Genomic DNA, 22,625 nt, shown 5'->3' with positions numbered 1-22,625 from the left:
AATGCTCTTCTCTCAACAAACATACTGTATCCCATAGCTATCCCTGCATACTGCTACTGCTGGTAACAGATCCCGTCTTCCATTTAATTCTTAATTGCATAAGACATCAGGGTTACCTTTGACAGCATAGTTTTCACATAAGAGTGATTTACCTTAAGAAATACAATTACCAGTGAGTGGAAAGGGCATCCTTGAGCATCCTTCAGCTTGTGAAAGATGTTCCAGGTGAGGGTGATGCTGTGCAGGGTGTGAATACCTGTCTGTGAGGCTTCCCTGAGCTGGTTGGGCTGGTTGGGGGGCAAATGAATTAATGCTGCTGTGTCACCAGGAACTAGTTCAAGCTCCTGTTAAAGGAGCATTTGGGCCATGGGAGATTATCATGGAAAACATGTTCTGGTAATAAATCACCAAGAATAAGGAGCTGATACCTCATCTGCAGGGTGCAGTTAGGACAGTTACATGTTATCAAGTAATTTTTTTATGCACCCACCTTCCTTGCTGGGAATGTTACCAGGATGCTCATGGAGGGTCAGTTCTCATTACGAATGTATGCAAATTAAATAAACTGTGGCTGGCAGGGGCAGGTCTGTACAGCAGCAGGTCTGCTGGGGGAGCACAGGCAGGCTCTAATGTGGCCAGTGGGCTGTAAGGGAAAGTGGAATTTTCCTCTCTGCCGGCCAGGGCTGAAAGCTCTGCTGTCCCCAGGAACTGAATGGCGAGCTGCTGAATGGCAGTTCGTGTACCAGCACTCTTTGCTAACTGTTGATCATTCTTCCTTTATTAGGAAACTCCTCATGCATGACTGCATGGTATGGTACTTAATAGGTGGCTGGGAATATGAGGGGAAAGAGGGGACAGCCCTTCAGTTTGCTCGGGATGTGTTCTTAATAAATTCTTATTAAATTCTGCTTTTGTTTTCTTTTCAGACTTTGGCGTTAGCGCGTTTCTGGCCACTGGTGGTGACATTACCAGGAATAAAGTCAGGAAAACTTTTGTGGGCACGCCTTGCTGGATGGCACCAGAAGTTATGGAGCAGGTGAATTGTTTTTCCTACTGTCCTCTGAGCTGATCTGCACCTGGAATCCCCTGTTATCAGCAATGGCTATATTTGCTTCAAACTAAGATGATAATTTGGCATCCTGTAAGGTTTTCCTAAAACCACAGGATTTTCTTCGCTTTGCCTGTTGCAGACAGGCTTGTACTGTGGAATACTAAGTGTTGGGTAGATTTTTGCCCAATTGCTTCTCTTCAGGCTCCTGCTTAAGGTGAGATTGAGACAGCTCAGCTGTTGCATAAAGAAGATTAACCTGCCCCTCCCTCTTGCATAAATATGAGGTAGAATATAAATAGTTTCACGTGTGGTAAATATGCACATTCACAGCTCAGTAACATGCTCTTCTGCATTTGCAAACATCAGCTTAGGGTAGTTAATTGGGACGTGTCAAAGTGGGGAGTTATTACAGGAAAATAACATGCAGTTGACTTTATTCAGGTATTTAGCTTCTCTTGGCTCGTGAGTATCCAGGCTGTAAAAGCTGAGGAATGCTTGCATTTCCCCCTTCCTCCGCTGCTCTTTTGGCTCTCTAAAAGATGTCGTAGTTCTTCCCCTTGGGTGGAGATATGTCACTTGTTGTCCTCCACTGCTTCTAGACTAAACTTCAGAAGCGTTGTCTGTGTGACTTCTGATGAAGGCTACCTGGAAGCTCTGTTTACTGTAAAATATCATTGCCCATTTCTGAGCAAGATCCACAAACAAAATTACCTCTCAGTCCTGACAGGGCATTTGCAGTAGCTGTTGATGGCATTGACATTCAGTGCCGTGGGCATTCTGAAAACTATCCTGTATTCCCTTAAAATCAGTTCGACAGAGGGCTGGACTCAGGGTTTTTGACAGGTGTCCTAAGCTGAATTATAACAGGCTATAAATGTTTTTCCATTTTTCCTTCCACATTTTTTTAACAAAAATATTTTGGGAAAAATATTTATTTTTATTAAAGTTTTTATTTTGTTTTATTAAAGTAATCCCACCTTGTTACTTTTCTCCTTGCTGTTGTTCACAATAAAATATCTTGAAGCTTAAGAGGAACTTGAACAAGATCCCCATGTATATCTATAAAATGAAGTGGAGGTAAAACTGTGGTAGCACTTTAATGCATCCTTTCCTATATCTAAAACTTCTTGAGGAATGGAGGTAACTTTGGAGTAGCTGAAATGTATTATTGATTAAAGGCTTTTTCAGTGTTTGGCCTTTCCAGTGGCTCCCCATGGTGGCACTGAGGGGCTGGTGCGTTACAGCACTACTGCAACATCCTCCGAGTGTAAGTCTAACACTACAGAAGAAAGACACACTTCCTGAGTCAGGATCTCTTTGTAAATTGGATTCTGAACTGCTCCACTGTCATATTCTTCTGGATTTTTTAATTTAATGTTGATTTAAGAATAAATAAAAATAGAGTATTTGGTGTTTCCAAAGCCAGATCAGAGTTGTCCCTTGATATTCTGTCAGTTGTGTCCTGTGGTGCTGCAGCACTACTGGTGCTGCTCCAGCCTCTTTGCAGCTGCAATCCTCAGGACAAAATGGAAAAAAAATCCCAAGGAGCGAGCTATAAAGGGGAAATAAAGGTTTCAGTGACAAAGTGAGGGGTGGTCCCCCACAGATATGTTTCCAGAGGAGACAGGTTGTCTAGGGAGTGCAATACCTCCATCAAGGCTGTGCACATCTAACTGGATGCAAATATCAGATGTTAAAGCAGTATTTTGGATGCTGATGTGAAATCCTTCAATGACCATTATATCATCTTGCTGCCTTCCAGCAGGTGTCACCCTGAGCCACTAGATCCAACCGGGAAAAGGGACAAAGGGGTTGCTGTAGGTTGGCCTTAGATATGTAGATATTATCAACCCAATTGCACCTGGTTTGCTTCAGCATCATTAATTTCCTTTACCATGTTAATATGTGATGACCCGGTGTTGTCTTTTAATGTATGTTCACTTCACAGATTTATGGCAAAAAAAAAAATTGATGAGAAAAATAGATGTTGATATAAACTAACTGCAGGGTGGTGAGTTATGTATTGGACAGATGTCAAGATGAACTGCTGTAGACAGTTTTTAACTTAATAGTTTTCACTTGCAAGCAGGATTATGTGAAATAATTCAAAACCCCACACACAGTTAAAATCCCGTTGGGGAATGGGGTTTTGTTCAGTGTATTGATGTGCTGCAAGATTAACTGAAAAACAGAGCTAAGAAATGTCCCAAAGTTATTCTTAAAACCTAAAAATAATGTGAGGGGGGAAAAAACCCACCCTTACAGCATTTTTCTTCTTGCCCTGTGCTCTTTTAAATTATACTACATATTTGTGCTTGTTTAGTTAACTGGCTTGAAACCTGTTCAAAATCATGGCACTCATAAACTGAGGCACTGCAAGAAACATTTCAGACATTTAAGCCTCGTGAAAATGATGCTTATAGTGTTGGAGGCATTACTGCAAGATATAAATTTGTGTTGCTATAGTAAGTTTCAGTTCAGCTACAGTATTACATGACAAATAGTGCAGGAGGGTTTTTTGTTTGTTTGCCAAAATTAAAGATTATCCTAAAGGTAGTTTGGGGAATGTTGTTTGGTTTCCTCACAATGAGTGTCTTTCTTAAGCTTGTTAGGTTAGCTGAGCACAATGTCCCTGTTAGCTTTGCTCTGATTCAGTTCTCCTTTTTCCATAGTCTAATGAGAAGGAATACAAGCCATCCTGAGCAACCAAAACGCTTTGATTTTCGTGGCTGCTCTTGAAGTTAGTACATAGTGTCTCTCCCCTGCAGCGGAGAAAGCAAGTGCCAAAATATTACCTAATAATAATGAGGAAGTAACTGCTTTGGCATATGAAATATTTTTTCCTGTGCAGGAGGGGAAGTAAATGCTATAAATTTTCCTGAACAAGCCTGTGTTTAATGTCAAGTGCAGAAGCTACTGTTAATTAGTGGAGGGAAATATTAGTCTGCAGGCAGGAGCAGGGGGCTTTTACTGAGCTGGTGTGTCCTGAAGTTCCAGGATGGAGCATGTTTGCAGTCACATTGATTAAGCGGTTGACTAAAAGTGTAGTGAGCCGTGTGTCCCGAGGGGTAACAGCCCATCTATTAACTATGGGAGTTTCATTATGCTGTTTAATGACTCTCTGTGTCTTTGTGTGGAAGTCAGAGCCTGGTTTAACCCAGTGCCCCTTTATGTTCTGTACATGTAGAGGTTTACAGCAGAGCTGTCTTAGTTGTACAGTCCACAACCACGATTTTCCTCAGACTGTCACTTCTAAAACAGCTCCTCGAGGTACAAGAAGCTGGAGGAGAGGAGGGAGAAATCCTTTCTTCCATCTCTGTAGTGCTGGTCTCTCCAAATTTGAGGGGAATGGAAGGAAAGGGTGAAAGGGATTGTAGTGTAGGACAATAAGAGGCACAGACTAACATCCTCTTCGTATTTTTCAGGTCAGAGGATACGATTTCAAGGCAGACATCTGGAGCTTTGGGATCACTGCTATCGAGCTGGCTACAGGGGCAGCTCCTTACCATAAATACCCCCCGATGAAGGTGAGCAGGTCTCCAAATACTTGAGCAAGATAAATCATCAGTGTGTTCTGTGGGTGTTTCCAAGAATTTGGCCGGCATGTTGTATAGAAGAGTTTGTCCTCTCAACTTGCACCTGTGGATCATGATGTTCTTGGATTTATCTGAAGTCACCTTTTAAAAATACACCACTTAATCAGCATTGCCTGAAACTGCACAGCTTTTACTTAGATCCTGAGTCTCACCATTATTGAGGAAAACGCTGCGTGTTTTAATCCTGGAACCTCTGAAGGCAGCAGATGTTTTTAGGGCTATAAATAATGATCCAGAATGTGTTATCTGGCATCCAGTGACACTGGGATGGCGAGCCATTCTTTTTCCTGCGCTGATAATCCTTCTTGACACCTCTCAGAAATTCTCATGATGCCTCTCATGTTCCCAGTTATCCAAAAGAATTTCTAGTTTTGTTTAACACCAACACAGTCTTGTTGTGCAGTGCAAAGTACCACATCAGTGTGAAATGGTGTGGTATTGGCAACACTGGTGTTTTATTAAGGTTGAAGTGAAGGAAATGCTTTTTGCTGTCACTTCAAAAATCTTTGTCAAATATCTTGAACTTCAGAGTGCCTTATAATTTGGCTAACTTTCCCTATTTTCTGACTCTGGAACAAGGAGTTACTTCCAACATGCTGCTCTTTCAGGGGGAGGATACCTCTTAAAGTTAAGAACTGACACTCACCAGTTGAATTCTGAAGCATCCTGTCTGTCTACAGAGCTTTGAGATCTTTTTTCTTACCTCCTTTGTGATATCTGATGAGGCCTTGTCTCAATCACAGAACTTTAAGCCCCTTTGGCCCACCCTCTTTACTTCTCTTATTGGGAGGAATGCTCCCTTGGATCAAACACGAGGGGGTGGAGACCCCTTTTGATACCCCCACAGCTTATGATTAGAGTAATTACCTGGGATATGAAGCTTATGGGTGCCAAGTCCCTCTGTTTTTGGCACTGGGAGAGGGACTTTTACATGGACAGATAGTGATAGGACAAGGGGGAACAGCTTTAAACTAAAAGAGGAAAGATTTAGATTAGATGTGAAGAAGAAATTCTTCCCTGTGAGGGCGATGAGGCACTGGAACAGGTTGTCCAGAGGAATTATGGATGCCACGTCCTTGGAAGTGTTCAAGGCCAGGTTGGATGAAGCTTGAAGCAACCTGGGCTAGTGGAAGGTGTCCCTGCCCATGGCAGGGGGATTGGAATTAAGTCCCTTCCAACGCAAATCATTCAGTGATACCATGGGACAAACTTTCCTTTTCTGAGTCCTGCCTGCTGGAGTGCTGTATGAGTTGTGGGTCACCTCTTCAGGACCTGGGTGAATCCCCTCCCACCCCACAATTACAATAGCATTTGGAAATCCAGTAACTCCCAACTCAGAACAGGCACATCCATGTATCCCTTTAAATACCAGGACTTTGCACAGGTTTAACTCTTAGAGAATTAATTTTAAGACTTGTCATGTCTGTGTAGGGACTGTTGAGTAGCTGAGTGGTTCAGAAATGCCATCAAAGTTCCTACAGACTGTGGCAGAGCAGGGAGGAGTTGAGGAAAATGTGTTGCTGGTTTAGCTGTTGCTGCTTTCATTGATATTTCCTTCTGTGCATTTGGTAGCATTTTTCAGCAGCTTCTGCAAGTTGTTCTTCTGTTTATTGTGGTTTGAATGCCTGGGATGAAGCTTTGAATACCAACATCACCTATTTAGTATCATGTGCTGTATATGGTAGATAGAATTGAGTCCCTAATTCTGTTAGGTTTGGGTTCCACTTGTGTAGCCTTCAAAGAAGAGTTCTCTCTTTTACTTATTGAATGCAATCGTACTGCACTGCAGATTAATTTTGTTATGTAGCAAAATTACCCATGCATTAAGTGACCCTCCAAGGAGTGCTGAAAAAAGCAGGGAATTCTGTCATGGACTGTATAATTCCAGCTAGATTGATGGGCTTTTGCTGCCCTAAGCAATATAGCTGTTGAAAGCTATTTAAATATGCTACGTGCTGCTTCCTTTTCTAAAAATAGATATTCATCTGTATGTAGGTGACAAGTTGTAGTGGAAATGGAAATGAGTAATTTTCTTCCTTTCCTTCAGAATATCTAAGTGATGTGAAGGAAATAATCAGCTTGGCTTGATGGGTGCTTATGTGAGAAATGTCTTCACCTGCTGTTGCACTGGTACATGGAAGTAAACCTTTGTATTTTTTTAGGTTGCCTTTCTGCCTTTACATTAATTTGATTTCTAGCTAGGAAATACCTGCAGGGAGGTATACTGATTCAAATGCCTTGCACAACTGCTCATCTCAAAGGAGGAAAGCTGGTAGATGTTCTGCTCTGCTTGCACCTTTAATCACACTAAACAGGCCTGAAATCACATCCCAGCCTTGTGTTTGGCCCACAGGCTCCCCTGTGGGCCAGGAGATGGGATGGGAAAGAGTAACAAATTGCTAACACATTCTGGTGGACTCAGATGCTTGATGAAAATGCTTATCTAAAAATACATTTTTCCCAAGATCTGTCTCTAACAAAGGCCAAGAAAAATCTCATTGCCAATAGACATAATTCTTTCAGGTTTTAATGCTGACACTACAAAATGATCCCCCATCTTTGGAAACTGGTGTGCAAGATAAGGAGATGCTGAAGAAGTATGGGAAATCATTTAGGAAGATGATTTCATCGTGCCTACAAAAAGACCCTGAAAAAAGGTAAGAACGGGTGACACCAAAATAAATTTTAAAAAAACCCCAACAAACTCACAAACCTCATTGTATTCCCTGTTTTTTTGAAGTTGATGCACTCTGCCCCTCCAGCCTTTCAGTCACAATGAACACAGCAGTCTTGCTGTGTGGCAACAAATTCTCTTGGCTGTCCTTATTTTTGTGGATAAATGTCTGGCATGGTGCCTGGCCAGGGCACACATCCCCCATTTGGGTTAATGAGAGTGCATCCCAGTCCACTGTGTGGGCAGGGCTGTTCTCCCCTTGCCACCTCCAGCAGGTGACTGCAGTTCATGTTTTGTTTCCAGTCAAAACTGCTCTGTATTTATAAACTAGAAATTGCAGGTTGGGCAATGTGTGTTTTCTTACAAAACTGTGTAAATAAACTTTTTTAAAATTTGCCAGTGCAAAGAAGGCTTTCAGTGTAGTTTTGGCTTGTTTAATTACAAGTAATATTTGGTTTGGAGGAGAAATTAGGAAAAACACTGGCAAATTTTACCAGCATGTTTTCATCAATGCAGATTGCTTAAGTGACCTGATGACACTTTCAGCCTTCCTTGAACAATATCTTGACTACTCAGCATTGTAGGAAATAGCACTGAGGGGGTGTTTGTTGTGTCATTTTTAATACCTCTTAGGGTTTCTTTTTACCCCCTCCTTTTCCTCCTCAGTAAGCAAACTTAATTCTGGAAAGGAAAAAGCGCTTTCATAAAATAATAATAATGAAGACATTTTTCAGTTCCCTCTTGTGTCAGATCCAGGAGCACAAGCTTCTCACACATCATGTGATGCACTTCAAATGCTTAATGAATCCAGTGGAGTGCTTGATAAATGCTGATAGCTGGGGCTTTTTCACAGCATGATATTTTTTCACCTTTCTAAAGCATATCCTATCCCTGCAGGTTAGGATGTGTGCTGATCAGATTATACATAATCACTCTGGATCGTGGCACACCCCTTCTCTCTCCCCAAGCACCACTAACAGCCACTGGCATCATCCCAACTCTGGGAGCAGGAGGCATATTCCATGAGTTCTCAAAGAGGAGAACTTAGTGCAGTCGCTTTTTAATAATTTTAGGGACTCCCTTGCTATAAGGTGAATGTTTTTTGTTAGAGTAGTCTGAGATGAAATAAACCCTGAGATGAATGGCCTTTACAAGTTACTCATTAAACTCTGTTACTGTTTAAGCACCGTTTTCAGTGTGGGAAATGCTCTAAGCTGCTACTTTCTCATTTGGGCTTGAGTCTTTAGAAAACTCCTAAACTGACCAAGGGGTGTCTCTTACTTCCCAGTATTTATTCCAAAGTTTGACTTAAAGGAGAAAATAGTTTGTAATTGTGCCTATTCCAATAGACAAAGATTGATCATCCCGCCTGTGTTTAATCGAACTAATTACACACATTTAATCAAGTATCTCTGAAATAGCTGTTACTTGCACACAGTGAGTGCTGCACTCCTGTGGTAGGTGATGATTCTGTGATTTCAATTTTGAGCAAATTGTTTCTGTGATCCTGTTCTTAACTAAGAGTCTCAAGCTCAGCATCAAAAAGGGGGCAACTTCTCCCCCCCCAGTCCCAAGTAACTAATTGCTTTGGAACAGAATAGGCTTTGGTCAGAATACACTGAGTGTTTAAAAGACTGCTGGTGTTATAAAATTCACTTGGAATGCATTGACTAATTTTTAGGGAATTGTGCAGGAGAAGCTGATGCCCTTAAGAGATGCCATGTTACAAGAAGCTACAGCAACCTGGAAGACCGTTGTGTTGAAAGGGACCACTTATAATTGTCTTTTCTGCATCTGTTTTTATTGACAGACCCACAGCAGCAGAACTCTTAAGACACAAATTTTTCACGAAAGCAAAGGTAAGGACACACTTCCTAAACTGATCTGTGGAGAGGACTTTTCAGAAGCATGATAGGTGTGGTGACAGCTTTACTGGCAAGAGTGTGGGCTGTTTCACTCGGGGCCAGCATAGCTGAGTGAGTTGAATGGGTCATTGTGAAGGAACAGAATGAAACCCCCCTTCTGTACCTCCTGTGTGTGCTGTCATTAGAGAAATTATCTAGAAATTCTTCAGCATTTAAATGTCTTTCAGTGTGCCTTTTGGTTTTGTTCTTCTCTTGTAATGGTTCCATTCTGGCTGCCTGTCCAACCATAAAGGTCTCTGTGGCAGCGAGTGTAACTTATATTTTAATAAACTCTATAATTAGTCTGTATGCAAAGGGTGAATGAGGCCCACTGTGCCAGGGCTACCTAAATCTATTTCACCCTGTGTTGCCATATGGAAAGCGAGGATCCTGTGATACAAAACAGTAGGAAACTCCCATTTCTAGCCTTGAAGTGAACTGCCAGCAAGCATTATGTGATTACTGCCTGGAGATTACTGCATATGCAATGTGCAGGGTCTTATTGAGGGAGACAGGAATAATACAAGGGAGAATTTGTATTTTCATGGGCCTGAGGAAATATTTTCTGTTTCCTTATTTTTTCTGTGGCATGTTTGTGATCAAAATGCACAGGGTTTGTAGCAGAATACAGATTAAACTGTCAGAAAGAGATTCGATGCTTGGGATAGCCCGGCTGCATCACCAATTAATCAAAGTAGTTTTCAACTCCCAGATTAAGATGCTTAAATGGAAGTGGCCAATCCAGATATCTGTTCAGGAGCTGGATGTTCTATTAAAGCTGACAGAAATCCAACAGGTGCAACCAAGGGAAGGTTGCACTTCCTCCTATGAGAGGAAGTGGAGAGGTGGGCACCGATCTCTTTAGTGACCAGTGGCAGGACCGGAGGGAAGAGCATGGAGCTGCATCAGGGGAGGTTTAGCTTGGATATTAGGGAAAAGGTTCTTCACCCAGAGAGTGGCTGAACATTGGAACAGGCTCCCTGTGCCAGTGGTCATGGCACCAAACCTGGCAGAGGGCAAGAAGTGTTTGGACAACACTCTCAGGCACGTGGAAGGATTCTTGGGGCTGTCCTATGCAGGACCAGGAGCTGATGATCCCTGCCTGTCCCTTCAGTCTCAGGGTATTCTGTGATTTGATAATTCTGTGAACTAAAGAAGTCTAGAGATTGATCCAGTTTATGAAATGTAGCAGTTTGCTTTAGGGCATGTTTAATTGATGTCTGGGCTCTTGACAATATTAACTGGGTTTTCACTGTCTGTGGTGGGATTTTAGGCATCTGTATGCTGGATGCACACTTGGTGTATGAAGTGACAAGATGGCTTACACATTGCTGACCTTTCTCTGTTTTGTTATGCGAGTTCTGGATCACTTTACACTTCATTGTGTGTTAAATCTCCTTTGTGCTTTCATTAAGCTGCCGTAGAGTAACATATTAGCATGTGTGCTGATAGAAAATTAACATTATTGCAAATGAGGCAATACTTAACCCGGCATCTGAAGTGAAAACGTGTTCCAGTTCACACTTAGGGTTCAATTACTGTCATACATCAGCCACTGCCAAGCTGACAGCTGGAACTTGAGGGCTGAAGAATCCAACTTCTACACATCTATATTGAGTCATATATTTAAATACAGTTTATGTTATGTGAAAGTATGGTTTGATAATGCTGAGAGCCACTTATCAGGAATGACAGCATGTGTCTTGAGATTCCCCATCCTGCCTGCAAGCAACCAGTGCAGGGGAGTTCTGGGAGCAGTGCATGGCCAGAGACAACAGGGCTTTCCATCCTCACTTGTGTGCTGTGGAATACCCAGCTAAATCCCAGTGCCAATGCCACGGTGCCTACCTGGCTTCTCCCACCTCCTCTCCATCCTGAAGTTTGACCTTGCAGTCCAGCAGTCAGAAAATCATACTACCAGGAGCCCACATTCCAGTCTGGAGCATCTTGCTGAAGAGGAAATTTAATACAATAAAGCATCACAGCAGTTTCCCAGTGTTTAATCTGTCATGATCACTGCATTTACTTCCTCTCTAAACATAAATGCTATATGTTTTTTCATTCACTTTCAATGTTGCTGCCCTAATTCCTCGATCTTATTACTCCAGCATAAAGGGATTCCTGCATCCCAGCCTGCCTGACATCTGAGGTTTGCCTTTGACAGTTGGACAGGCATAAATTTAGGAGTAAGATAAAGCAAAGGGGTTGGATCCAGGTGGTGTAGTATCTGCTGGTGGAAGAATGCCAAATGCCTCAGCAGGGTGTCAGATGCTGCAGTATAATAAGTGTGTTTCCCAGTAAATCATAATAATATCCAACTCCTCAGTTGTTAATTCCATATCACTTTACAAAGGGAAAGTGTCACTGCTACCTGAAAAGGTATTTAGGATGAAACTTCATATACAGTAGTTGAGAGTAAGGAAGTGGTTAGTATGGGGGTGAGACACGTGAACCACTTTCTGCTAGAAATAGCTTAACAGTTACTTTATCAGAGACACTGAAGGAATCAAAGGGCATTTTCAGCAAAGCAAATGTTTGGTATTTTTTTCTTTTGCAGAATAAAGAATTTTTGCAAGAGAAGATGTTGCAGAGAGCACCAACAATCACTGAAAGATCCAAAAAGGTACTGAAAACCTCCCGGGCTCTTGCTGTTGCTGTTGTACTAGTATTTTAGGTTTGCGTTCACATTTTTAATGATAATTAGTGTAGTACAGCATTTTCTAGATACAAAACTAGACATTTCAATAAAATACTCAGGTACCCTGGCAGGTGATGCAACCTGAAGATGCTCTGGTGCTGTACCTCCTAAAAAAAGACCAACTGTAGAAACTGTTTGCTTGATACAAGCTCTCTGTCTTTGTTCCGAGCAGGTCCGGAGGGTCCCAGGCTCCAGTGGGCGTCTTCATAAGACTGAAGATGGTGGCTGGGAATGGAGTGATGATGAACTAGATGAAGAAAGTGAGGAAGGCAGAGCAGCAATTTCACAGCTCAGGGTGAGTCCTCAAACTTCACTGTCTCTGTTTTGTTTTCCACTTGTAGTACGTCTAAATGTATTTGGGAAGCACGTGGTCTGAAGTGTGATACACAGCAAATTACAATCCCTGCCGTGGAGTTTGGAGCTGAAGCAGAGAAAGCAGACTGAAGGTTGAAGAAATTGTATTGATCTTTTCTGTCATCATTGTGGGGCACAGCTGATCTCATCCAGGGATGTTCAGCGTAATTGGAAATGTGCATTCTCACATTGCTCTGCTCCCAGCTCAGCATACTAATTCACTGGAGCCAAGACATTCCCTTTAAGGGTGCTGACTATTTGAGATGCTTTCTTCTGGAAATATCAGGAGAGGTTTTGTCCTGCTGCCCTCTCCAGGATGGAGCTAAAATCAATAGGGCCTGTGCTTATGGCACACAAGGTTTCATCCCCTCAGTTACACCGAGATCAATTAGTCCTGGTTGAAAACCTTACAGCATCCCTGAAGTCACAGGAGTGATTGGTCCAGCACTTGAAAATACTCAAAAAATCACCACTTTCCCCTCTCCCAACACATGCACAAAGCCCCTCAAACCCAGACTAATCCCCAGGAGCACAGAGGAGTAATGCATAATGATCAGCTAAAAGATTGCAGTGAATTTTCAGGCTGTCTTCCCCCAGCAGTCAGCAGTGTGGGTTTTGCTTGTGATGGTTTGCCTGGTCCCTTTTCACTACAGCAGGTGGCGTGAAGTAAACCTTGGGTTTTAATCATCCTGTAATTGAATTAGTGAGACAGTGAAGGATTTTTAGAGGAAGCTTTTCACTGTAAAAGAGAAAAAAACCCTCAGTATTTGTTTGAAGCATTTATTCCTTTACAAATTTTTTAATTTCTCTTTCGTTAGTCTTCCTTCTGCTACTGTTTTGAATAGGCATTTAATTATTAAATGCAGGATTTTGCATCTTTTTAGCATCTTTTGAAATGCTTGGGTTTTTAAAAGCCACTACTAATATAATAATTCCATTATTTGTGAGAACAATTATCGTGACTTTTTAAAGAGCTTACTGTGTCCAGCTTCATATTACACAGTCAAGGAAGATCTTGGTACCAGGTGGCTACTGCTTTGGTGCTTTATAAGCTGAATTCTTCTAAATTCCTTTTGTAGGTTTAAATATGATCAAATTTTAGGAGGCAATGTTGTAAGAGACCCTAATTCTCTTTCAGAGATTACTTAGAACTTGTTGTATCTTGTCTCTAAGCTCAGGGTACTATGACTTAACCCTGTTTACTGTGTTTTGAACAGTACTTGTTTCATTCCTCTTAGGCAGAAAGAAGCAGATTGACACACATGTTTACAAGCTCCTTTACAAGCCAGTTTTTTCTTGATGCTTTGGCATATTTCCTTGTGCTGCTGTCTGTTCTGGTTGCTCTAATTTGGGCTGTGCTTGGCCTTTTTACTTGTAGGTCTCCTGTTCAGCAATCCTTTAGGGGGGTGTTGGTGTAGGAGGTCTTAATTGAGTTACCTGAATGTAGATTCTGAAGGCAGCCCATGTATATATACCACAGAACTTTGGGAAACCCATATGTTCAAGGATATCAGGAAGGGCACCATGGCATCTTCAACCTCACTGCATGTCTGCCTGGGTACTTGAGTTTGATCCTTTTCAAGCAGTTCTAAGACTTGTATACAAACTTCTGATTTTTGCCATGAATATGGTGGTGCTATTGAGGACTAGTGTTTATCCTGTGTTTTTGGCTGTATTTCAAACACAGGGTGTAAATTCCTCCTGTCTGTAAATCCCTCTGCAATTTTAACTAAGTTGTTGGATAGAATAACTTGTGTTAACTAGGTGTCACCTTTTATTCCTGCCCATTGCAATGGGGGTGGAGTAGATGCTCTTTAAAGGTCTTTTCCAACTCAAACGATTTTGTGATTCTGTGATTCCATCTGTACCTCTATTTTATTGCTGTCAGCCTTAAAGTGAGGCCTTGCAGACTGACTTAACTTGCCAAAATACTGAAGTATTAACGTTCATAAAAGCATCTACATAAATGAAAAGTGTTTGTATTTTTTACTTGTTTCCACTTTACAGAAAAAATAGGGTGAATTTATTGTGTACAAACATGGATTTTACAAGTCTCTTGCTAGGTTTGCACCTGAAAGCAGACAAATATTTATTATACTCAGACCCAGAAGTATCTCTTCAATTTGTTAAATATGGTGAATTATTGGCTCAGCATTACCTTTTGGATATAAAGACTTACTGAACTTCCTCTCTGCATTTAAAAGCTTGAATTCAAATTAAAGCAAATTAAAGCAGTTGTGTTCTCCAGGCTCTTAAATCGTTCACGTTCTTTTGCCCAATAAATCTGTGCACTGGTGAGTTGTGTGGTCACATATCACTGCTTACTCACATCATTGATTACACAAGCAAAAATTAGTTAGAACTAACCCCCCAAGTCATCCTATTCGTGCCTTTTAATGTTTGTCCTGTTTTCTTTCTGTCCATGTTTTTCATAAAATCGTAGAGTTGTTAAGGTTGAAAAAGACCTCCAGGGTTGTCAAGTCCAACTGTTCACGCAGAACCACCATGTTCACCTCTAAACTCTGTCCCCAAGTGCCACATCTACATGTTTTCTGAAGGCTTCCAGGGATGGTGACTCTACCACTTCCCTTGGCAGCCTGTCCCGATGTCTGGCCACCTTATCAGTGAAAAAATGTTTCCTAACAGCCAATTTAAACATTCCTTGGTGTAATTTGAGGCCATTTCCTTTGTGTTATCTCTTGTTACCTGGGAGAAGAGACTGACCCCCACCTGGCTACAACCTCCTTTCAGGCAGTTCTAGAGAACAATAAAGTCTCTTCTGACCCTCCTTTTCTCCAGGCTAAACACGCCCAGCTCCCTCAGCTGCTTCTCATAGGACATGTGCTCCAGACCCTTCCCTAGTTCTGTTGCCCTTCTTTGGACCTGCTCCAGCACCCCACTGTCCTTCTTCTAGTGAAGGGCCCAAAACTGAACACAGGAGTCAAGGTGCAGACTCATCAGTGCCCAGCACAGGGGGACAACCACTGCCCTGAACCTGCTGGACACACTGTTGGTGACACAGGCCACGTGCCATTGACTTTCTTGGCCACCTGGGCACACGCTGGCTCATGTTCAACCAGCTCTCAACACTTCTGGTTGTCATTTATCTGGGTTAGCTGTTAGCTGAGGGACAGAGCCTGTGTTTCCTTACTTGTCTGTACAGTGTTTAGCACACTGTGATCTCTCAGACAAGTTCCTTTTACGTAATTCCTTGAGGCATCCAGGTACTCTTGGATATGAGCTTTGTGCCTGAAAGAAAAGCGCAGCAGCTGTGGCCTGCAGATGTGGAGCATGGCTGTTTCTCTGGGAGCAATGCCACGTTTTTCATCTTGCCTGGTAACTGTCAAGCGAAGGCTGAGCACATTGAGATGGATTTCAGGCTTTACCTTTCCAGCTGCATGACTTTTTTCCTGACACTGCCTGCACACAGTCATTGTGAGGGAAATGTTCCTTCTCCTCCTGTCCAGAGGGCTTTTCACAATTTACTGTTCTGAGAATAAGACTTTTTAACCTTTTCTCATGAGAAGCTTCCGAGTAATATGTTACAGATTGCTCTGATCTGCACTTGGTGAGGTAGTGGCTTTGGTTACTGCATAGACTGGCTCAGGATAGTGGCATGATGAGGCTTAATGTCATGCTGCTGAGCTTCTACTGTCCAAATAGCAACCTGTCTGTTAGACCATTGTGTGGAGAAAGGAACACCTATTTTATTAATCCCAGCATGGACCAAACCATCCTACCTATCTCCATATAATAATTGGACCTGTTGGAAGCCTAAGCTTCTCTTAATTGCAGAGCTTCCCTGCTTGGCAATTCCTTTCTGCTCATGTGAAACAGCTAATGCTGTTATCTTTGTTTTACTGATAAGCAAAGGTTGGTCACATTACTCTGACTGCTCTTTCTCCTTTGTTCCACTGATCTCTTTGTTTCACTGCTGAACTCTGTACACCTGTCAGTTCTCTGCTTTCTCTCACAAAGAGCTACAGCATAATGTAGAGTCCAAGGGCAGGGAGAGCAGGCCAGGGATTTCCTTCTATAAAGCAGCATAACCAAGGCTGATTCCCCCCTCCCACCCCACAAAGGTTTTATATGTTTTAAGGAACTTGGTTTGCAAACTACTTCTCTAAGTATACAAAGAGGATTTGTTTTCTAGCAGAATTCTGCCAGGCAGATTTGTGTGGCTTATCGTTTTCTTCCAGGCTTGGGTAGCTTAAAATGGATTTTGCCATCTTGGTGCATAAGTAATTTGATCCAATCTGAGTGATCTTCCAGAGTCCTGGATTTTCCTAATGGGTAACAATGATAGCAGCTTAGGGTGTCATGTGCCAATGTGGAAGTATCAATTGCAAATTCTGAAACATTGATTGTGTTTCTGGGTGGTACAACATCACAACAAATTGTGTGATATTCCTTTTGTTGTGCTTGCTAATACACATATTTAATCCGAAACAGTTATGTAGGTTTCTCACAGTCAGTATGGTTCTCACATGTCCTAGTCAGTAGGTTTCACTTTCATTGAAGCACTGACAGCTTTTTCTCTGTTTTTCAGTCTCCCAGAGTGAAAGAACCTGTACAGAATTCCGAGGTAAGTTGAATAGACAGTGGCTTCCTGAAATGGTGACTCCTAGTTATTGCTGTTGTTTCTAGGAACATGCTTTATTAGCCTTTGAAAGCAGTATTGTGTGAAGTAGAAGCTAGTGTATCTAGCTGAGCTCTGTTTGAAGAGCTCTCCATAAAAGGAATTCTTGGCTGTGTAATGCCAAGAGCTCTTCCTGGAGTTTGGTGTATGTCTTGTCTACTTTATTTGCTATGGCAAAAGTCTGTATATTTTAAGGTAATGAATTGGTCACAAGAATAATTAAAGCAAAACAGCTGTGTTTCCATTTCCTCTTTTAAAAAAACCCAACACAAGCTCAACAGAACACAACTTTGAGATTTCTGGTTTGCATAGTCAAATTCTCTAGTTTGGAACCAGAGAACTCAGAATCTGCTCAGAACTGTGAAAGGAATCTGTAGTGATATTTGATAGCAAACAAGTCTTCAGTTGCAATTTGTAGTCTTCCTTCAGTTCTGAACTGTTTCTTGCGTTAGGAGTGTTGGTGTATCTTATCTCTCAGTGATAGGGACTGCTTATCTTCCAGAGACTGTGCTATGTCTGTCTTTTCCCTACCTGTGTGGAAAGATAAACAGAGCTATCTCCTAGAAATTCATCTTGGGTTGGGCTCTCCTGTTCTTCCTTCGTTTCCCAGAAATGTTTATAGAGGAAGATCTTAAGAAACACTATAGTTCTGGCACTGTAATTTGACATAAATTCTAAATTCAAAGAAAAAGCTGAAAACCAGAATCCCTTTGGGATGAATTTTCCCATTGTAACGCATCCTTTAATATATATTGTGATTTGGAGGTCTCCTGCCAAAGTTTTCAACAATCAAGGTGATTTATATTTCCTACAACCCATCAGAGTAAGCTGAAGGGCACACTGAAGTGCCAGCAAGCTGACAGTTGACTCCAGTGCCAAAATCGTTTTCTCTGTTCTGAATAACAAGAGGTAAAAAAGATTGAACTTTCATTTACCTCTTTTCCCCACCCTCAAATTAATTTTTTTTAATTTATTTTTTCCCCCAAGAGGTTGACTTTAATAAAGTCCAATCCTAAACCTTGTCTGGTGTGTTTTGAAGAACGCTGAATTCACTTTTCATTGAATATCCAGATTGCTCTGACTCTGACTTTTCTGAATGGATCAGTTGTCGATAGTTATCTTACTGCTTTGCTAGGTTTTGTTCTCTGAAGGGAAAGACAAGTCAAAGCAGGGTATTTCTGCTGTGACAGCATGGCTGCTTGGAACTGTAAGTAGGACTCGGATTCCGAGAAAGAGGGAAACTGGAGGATAGGGTGCTCTCATCCAACCTGGGATATGATCTGTGTGCATTCAGCCTTGCCACAGAGTGTAATTTTTGTCCAAGATCCATGCTCATGCTGGTATCTTGGTTTCTTATCCTTCTTTACAGATGGGTAAAACTTGCAAATGTCAGGACACATTAAACCCCTTGAACGCCAGCTTGGGATCAGCGTTAGCATCCTGGAGGCCTGGTAGTGCCCCTGGCATTGAACTTCTCTAAGTGATTTATGTCGCAAACAAGCATTTCTGGGAAAGCTGGTGCTTGAGTCAGAACTCTTGAGTTCCTCTTCTCGTTAAAACTCCTTTTTACTTGCAGCTCTTTCCGTCAGCTGAGCCTCCAGGTCCTTCACTCAATGCTCCAGCACAGGCACCTACTCAACTACCTCAGGCTGCAGGACAAGCACCTGCACAACCTCAAACTGCTGTACCTCCACCTAGTCAGGCTCCTCCAGCAGCTCCAGCAGCAGCAGCTCCAGCAGCAGCAGCTCCAGCAGCAGCAGCCCCAGCAGCAGCCCAGGTAAGAGCAGAAGCCCTTCCTACCAGCTTTCAGGTGCACTTAGCTGTTCTGTTCCAGACATGCTAGAATGATCTGAAGCCATGGAAGTTTCTTGTCTGAAGCTGATTTAGTGCTGCAGTTTCTGCACAAGGACAGCTGGTGCTTGCAAAAGGAAGATGGTCAGTGTAGGTGTGGCAGTTTTTCATTATTCTTCTGTGGGTAAGCAGTGACTTTTTATGCTGTTCAGGGAGTAGACTCTGGCTTGAGGCAAGGTCAAAGGTAAGAAAAAAAGATAGTCTCATTTAAGTGGAAGCTGCTTGTTCCTGGTATTTAAGGTGAAGCACAAACAGACTCTGACTTCGTGTCTCAACACCACTGGCACCTGTGGGTAAAAGTGGAGAGAAAAGTGAGGGAGAAACTAGGACCTCAGTTCTCCAAATGTCACAGGACAATGGCCAACCCAAACAATTTCTGAGACACTTAGAACATGTGGTTTACTGGAGTAAAGCACTGCAGAACTTGCTTGGCTCCTGAGTGATGGCACACGTTTTATAAAAGACACTGATGTTCATATTTGTTGGAGTCATTTGTTCATTTCTTGTGGAGAGAGCCTGTCACTGTTGGGGGGGACCATCAGCCTTTGGCAGACCCAAAGAGAAGAGACTTGACAGTGCTGATCTGAAAAATAAATCTTAGACTTAATTCTTCCTGTGTTTCATTAACTTTATTTTAAAGAATGTAGAAAGTGTCATATATCACTGCAGTCAGATCTGTTAGGAAGAAATTCTGTACTGTGAGGGTGGTGAGGCACTGGCACAGGTTGCCCAGAAGGTTGTGGACTTCATATCCCTGGAATTGTTCAAGACCTGATTGGATGGGGTTTGGGCTTGGAGCAGCCTGGTCTATTGGAAGGTGTCCCTGCCCCTGGCAAAGGGGTTGGAGCTAAATGATATTCAAGGTCCCTTTTAACCCAAACCACTCTGTGATTCTGTGTTCCTGATTACAAACCCATTAAAGACAATCCATTAGTCATTACACAAAAACAGTGGAGTTGTGGTCTGACACATTCTACGTTATTCAATGTAGCCAAGCTTTAATACTTAAATTAAAGCCCTTCAGATATCTTGAAAAAAGTCCAGTGTTTAATCCCTGAATTTTATGCAACAGTTGAAACACCAACAGCAGTGAAGGCTGGGACTCTCAGTAAAGTGAAGCAGCAGTGGTGGTCTTGGTGACAGTGTTTTGGTTTGCACTAGCAGTGTGGCTTCTTCCCTGCCACTGGTGCCCAATAGCTTGTTTGTTGGTAGCTTGTCCTAAGATAAACTTCATTAACTTGTGTCAGTGAGTTCTTCTTTATAGCTCTTAGTGTCACTATGCTTTTTTTATACCTCTTTATTGTCAATATGTTCTTTACAGCTCTTTATGTCAGTGTGTTATTCTTTATGGCTCCTCTGATTCTTGTTGCTCGCTGGTTACTGTTTTGCAGAGCTCTGGGCTTCTCCATGAACCCTTGTTTGTTTTCACTGACCTGATAAAGCTTCAACAGAAACCAGGTTGTGATCAGAAGCCCTGAGCTGCATTGCTGGCCCAAGAGCACCGTGGAGTAAAATACTTGTCTTAAACAAAGGGTTATTTTTTCTTCCTCTCATGAAAAAGCAAGTGATCTAGATGAAAAAAACTTGGTCAAGACTTCTGTGTTTAAATTGTCAGCCTGGTGTTGTGTCTGTCTTGTTACTGCAGTTGTAAAATCCCTGCCTCAGCGTGTGCAGGTGACTTGTGCAGTTGGGAGAGTGACCAACCCTTCTCTGTTTTGTTTCACTTTTTTGGTGGATGTTGATTAACAATTAGTCCTTTACTTGAACTGTCATAAGTGCTGTAAAGATGGGCAACTCCTGGATCTTTCCTACTGCTGCTGGCCAATATAAAATGCTTTGATTACATATTCCAAATGTAATTATTCAGATGTAATTTAGAAGCGAGAATAGGCAGCTATAAAATTGCTGCTAGATGCTCTTAAAGACTTTGATTTCACAAAAAAAAGTAACTGAGAGTTATGCTAATCTGGCAGTTAAATTATTTCCTAGGTACTCTTCACAATTATATCAGGTTTTTAAATCAGATGTTTGGGGCAGGGTTTAAAACACAGGAGGTCTTGAATAACCAAAAGCCTTAAGTTTTAATGCAAAGCAATCTTTTTACAATTAGCACTTCTGTAGTCTCCTGCCCTTTTGTAATTTCTCAAAGTTGTGTAGCTTTTATTCTTTTCAGGACTATTGCAGAGACCCTCCTTGGATACTATTTGTGTGAAGTTCTCTTGTTTCATCAGTCTGTCTTTTTTTTTCACTGTAGTGATTCCAACAGCGAGTTAAACTTTTATTTTTATCTGTAGTTGATCAAGGTTATCTCTAGTTTTAAAACCAGAGCCAGGAATTGTTAATCTGCTTTAAAATGATGTAATTCTATTGCAGGCCCCACCTGCAGCTGCTGCAGCAGCTCCGGTACAGGAAGACACAAAAGTCCCCATCAGCCTTGTACTAAGGTTAAGGTAAGGACACAAAACTGGCCTGTTCTGTCAAAGCAAGCCTGTGTGCAGAGGGACAGTGGCAGACTTTTGTACCTCTTAATTAATAGAGTGGTGGTTATATGTTGTCTCAGCTTGGATTTTAACCACTCTTCTGAAACCAGGACCCAGAAAAGCAGTTTATCACAGCCACTTCAGTTTGGCAAAACCTGTAGTGTGGAAGAGGTTTTGGTATTTGTATAAACGTTGCTAAACTCTAATGGGGTGGAAAGGAGGGATTAGCTGGGTTCCTGTGATAAACAAAGTCTCGAGTTTCTATAAGTTTCGAATAATAGTTTATTATATGGTAAAAGCAAGCAGCCAGCTGGGTGACAGAAATGGGACCAGTTTCCCAAATCTGCACACCCCTACTACAGGGTACATTTAGTATTTATCTTAGCTACTTCTTGCATATTAATTATATCATATACCTATACATTCTGCAGGTTTTTGCTAAGTATTTAATATATGGGTTTTCTTACATCTAAAGCTAAATGGTTATCACTCCAACCAGTCATAATTCCCGTATTCTTGGACAAACAGGCACCTAAAAGATTTAAAGTTCTACTATATTTTATTCTTAGGATAGTAAGGAGGTTTTAGGCCTCTTGACCTTGTAAGGGTCTGTTTTATTTCTTTATGGGGGTGTAATTAAGTTTTACAATCCGTTTTATTTTGATGTAATCACCCATTTGTTTCATGAATCACAATTATTTATATATCACAATTCCCTCCCCTTTTTTATTATTAACTTATTGATTCGTGACTTTTTGATTTTTATAATATTAACTTTGTATATTTTGTCTTAGTTATTGTATACAGTAATAGAGTCAAAAGTTTCAAAAATGTCTTTAAGTTTCCATTCATCGGTTTATGTCTTAATTTTATTTTAAATTTTCTGTTGGTGACGTTGTCTACGCAGACCTTGGTTTTTTTTGACTTTGGTGTAATGTATTAAAGGAAGTTGCCTTTTTTAATTTTGATTGCAGTTCGTGTAATTAGCATCACTTGATATAGATTTTTCACTTTGGCTCCAGGGGTTCACCTGTAAAAGATCTTACATATATAATCTCTAGGTACAACATTATGAATTGGCCTCTCGAGGTTACAAGCTTGTTTCGAGGATTAGCTCTTTAACATTTTTAAGTTGTTTTTATAAATGGGACCAGTTTCCCAAATCTACACACCCCTACTACAGGGTACATTTAGTATTTATCTTAGCTACTTCATGCATATTAATTATATCATATACATATACATTCTACAGGTTTTTGCTAAGTAATATATGGGGTTTCTTATATCTAAAGCTAAATGGTTATCACTCCAACCAGTCATAATTCCTGTATTCTTGGACGAACAGGCACCTAAAAGATTTAAAGTTCGACTATATTTT

General features: G+C 41.4%; 1 protein-coding gene across 1 annotated transcript in view; it reads left to right on the top strand.

The window, feature by feature from the left end:
• Positions 1–22,625, top strand: part of OXSR1 (oxidative stress responsive kinase 1) — a 92,205-nt gene that overhangs the window by 63,846 nt on the left and 5,734 nt on the right. Inside the window, exons 6-14 of the mRNA XM_051768367.1 lie at positions 927–1,036; positions 4,477–4,578; positions 7,171–7,304; positions 9,132–9,180; positions 11,783–11,848; positions 12,096–12,218; positions 16,827–16,862; positions 18,493–18,693; positions 21,141–21,217. Coding sequence (XP_051624327.1) covers positions 927–1,036; positions 4,477–4,578; positions 7,171–7,304; positions 9,132–9,180; positions 11,783–11,848; positions 12,096–12,218; positions 16,827–16,862; positions 18,493–18,693; positions 21,141–21,217 — 898 coding nt within the window. The remainder of the gene's footprint in view (positions 1–926; positions 1,037–4,476; positions 4,579–7,170; positions 7,305–9,131; positions 9,181–11,782; positions 11,849–12,095; positions 12,219–16,826; positions 16,863–18,492; positions 18,694–21,140; positions 21,218–22,625) is intronic.

Source organism: Manacus candei, unplaced genomic scaffold (genome assembly GCF_025592945.1).
Source record: "Manacus candei isolate 608988 ecotype Guabito, Panama unplaced genomic scaffold, ASM2559294v1 h1tg000094l, whole genome shotgun sequence".
Taxonomy (NCBI): Eukaryota; Metazoa; Chordata; class Aves; order Passeriformes; family Pipridae; genus Manacus; species Manacus candei.
This window is presented reverse-complemented; position numbering and strand designations above follow the sequence as displayed.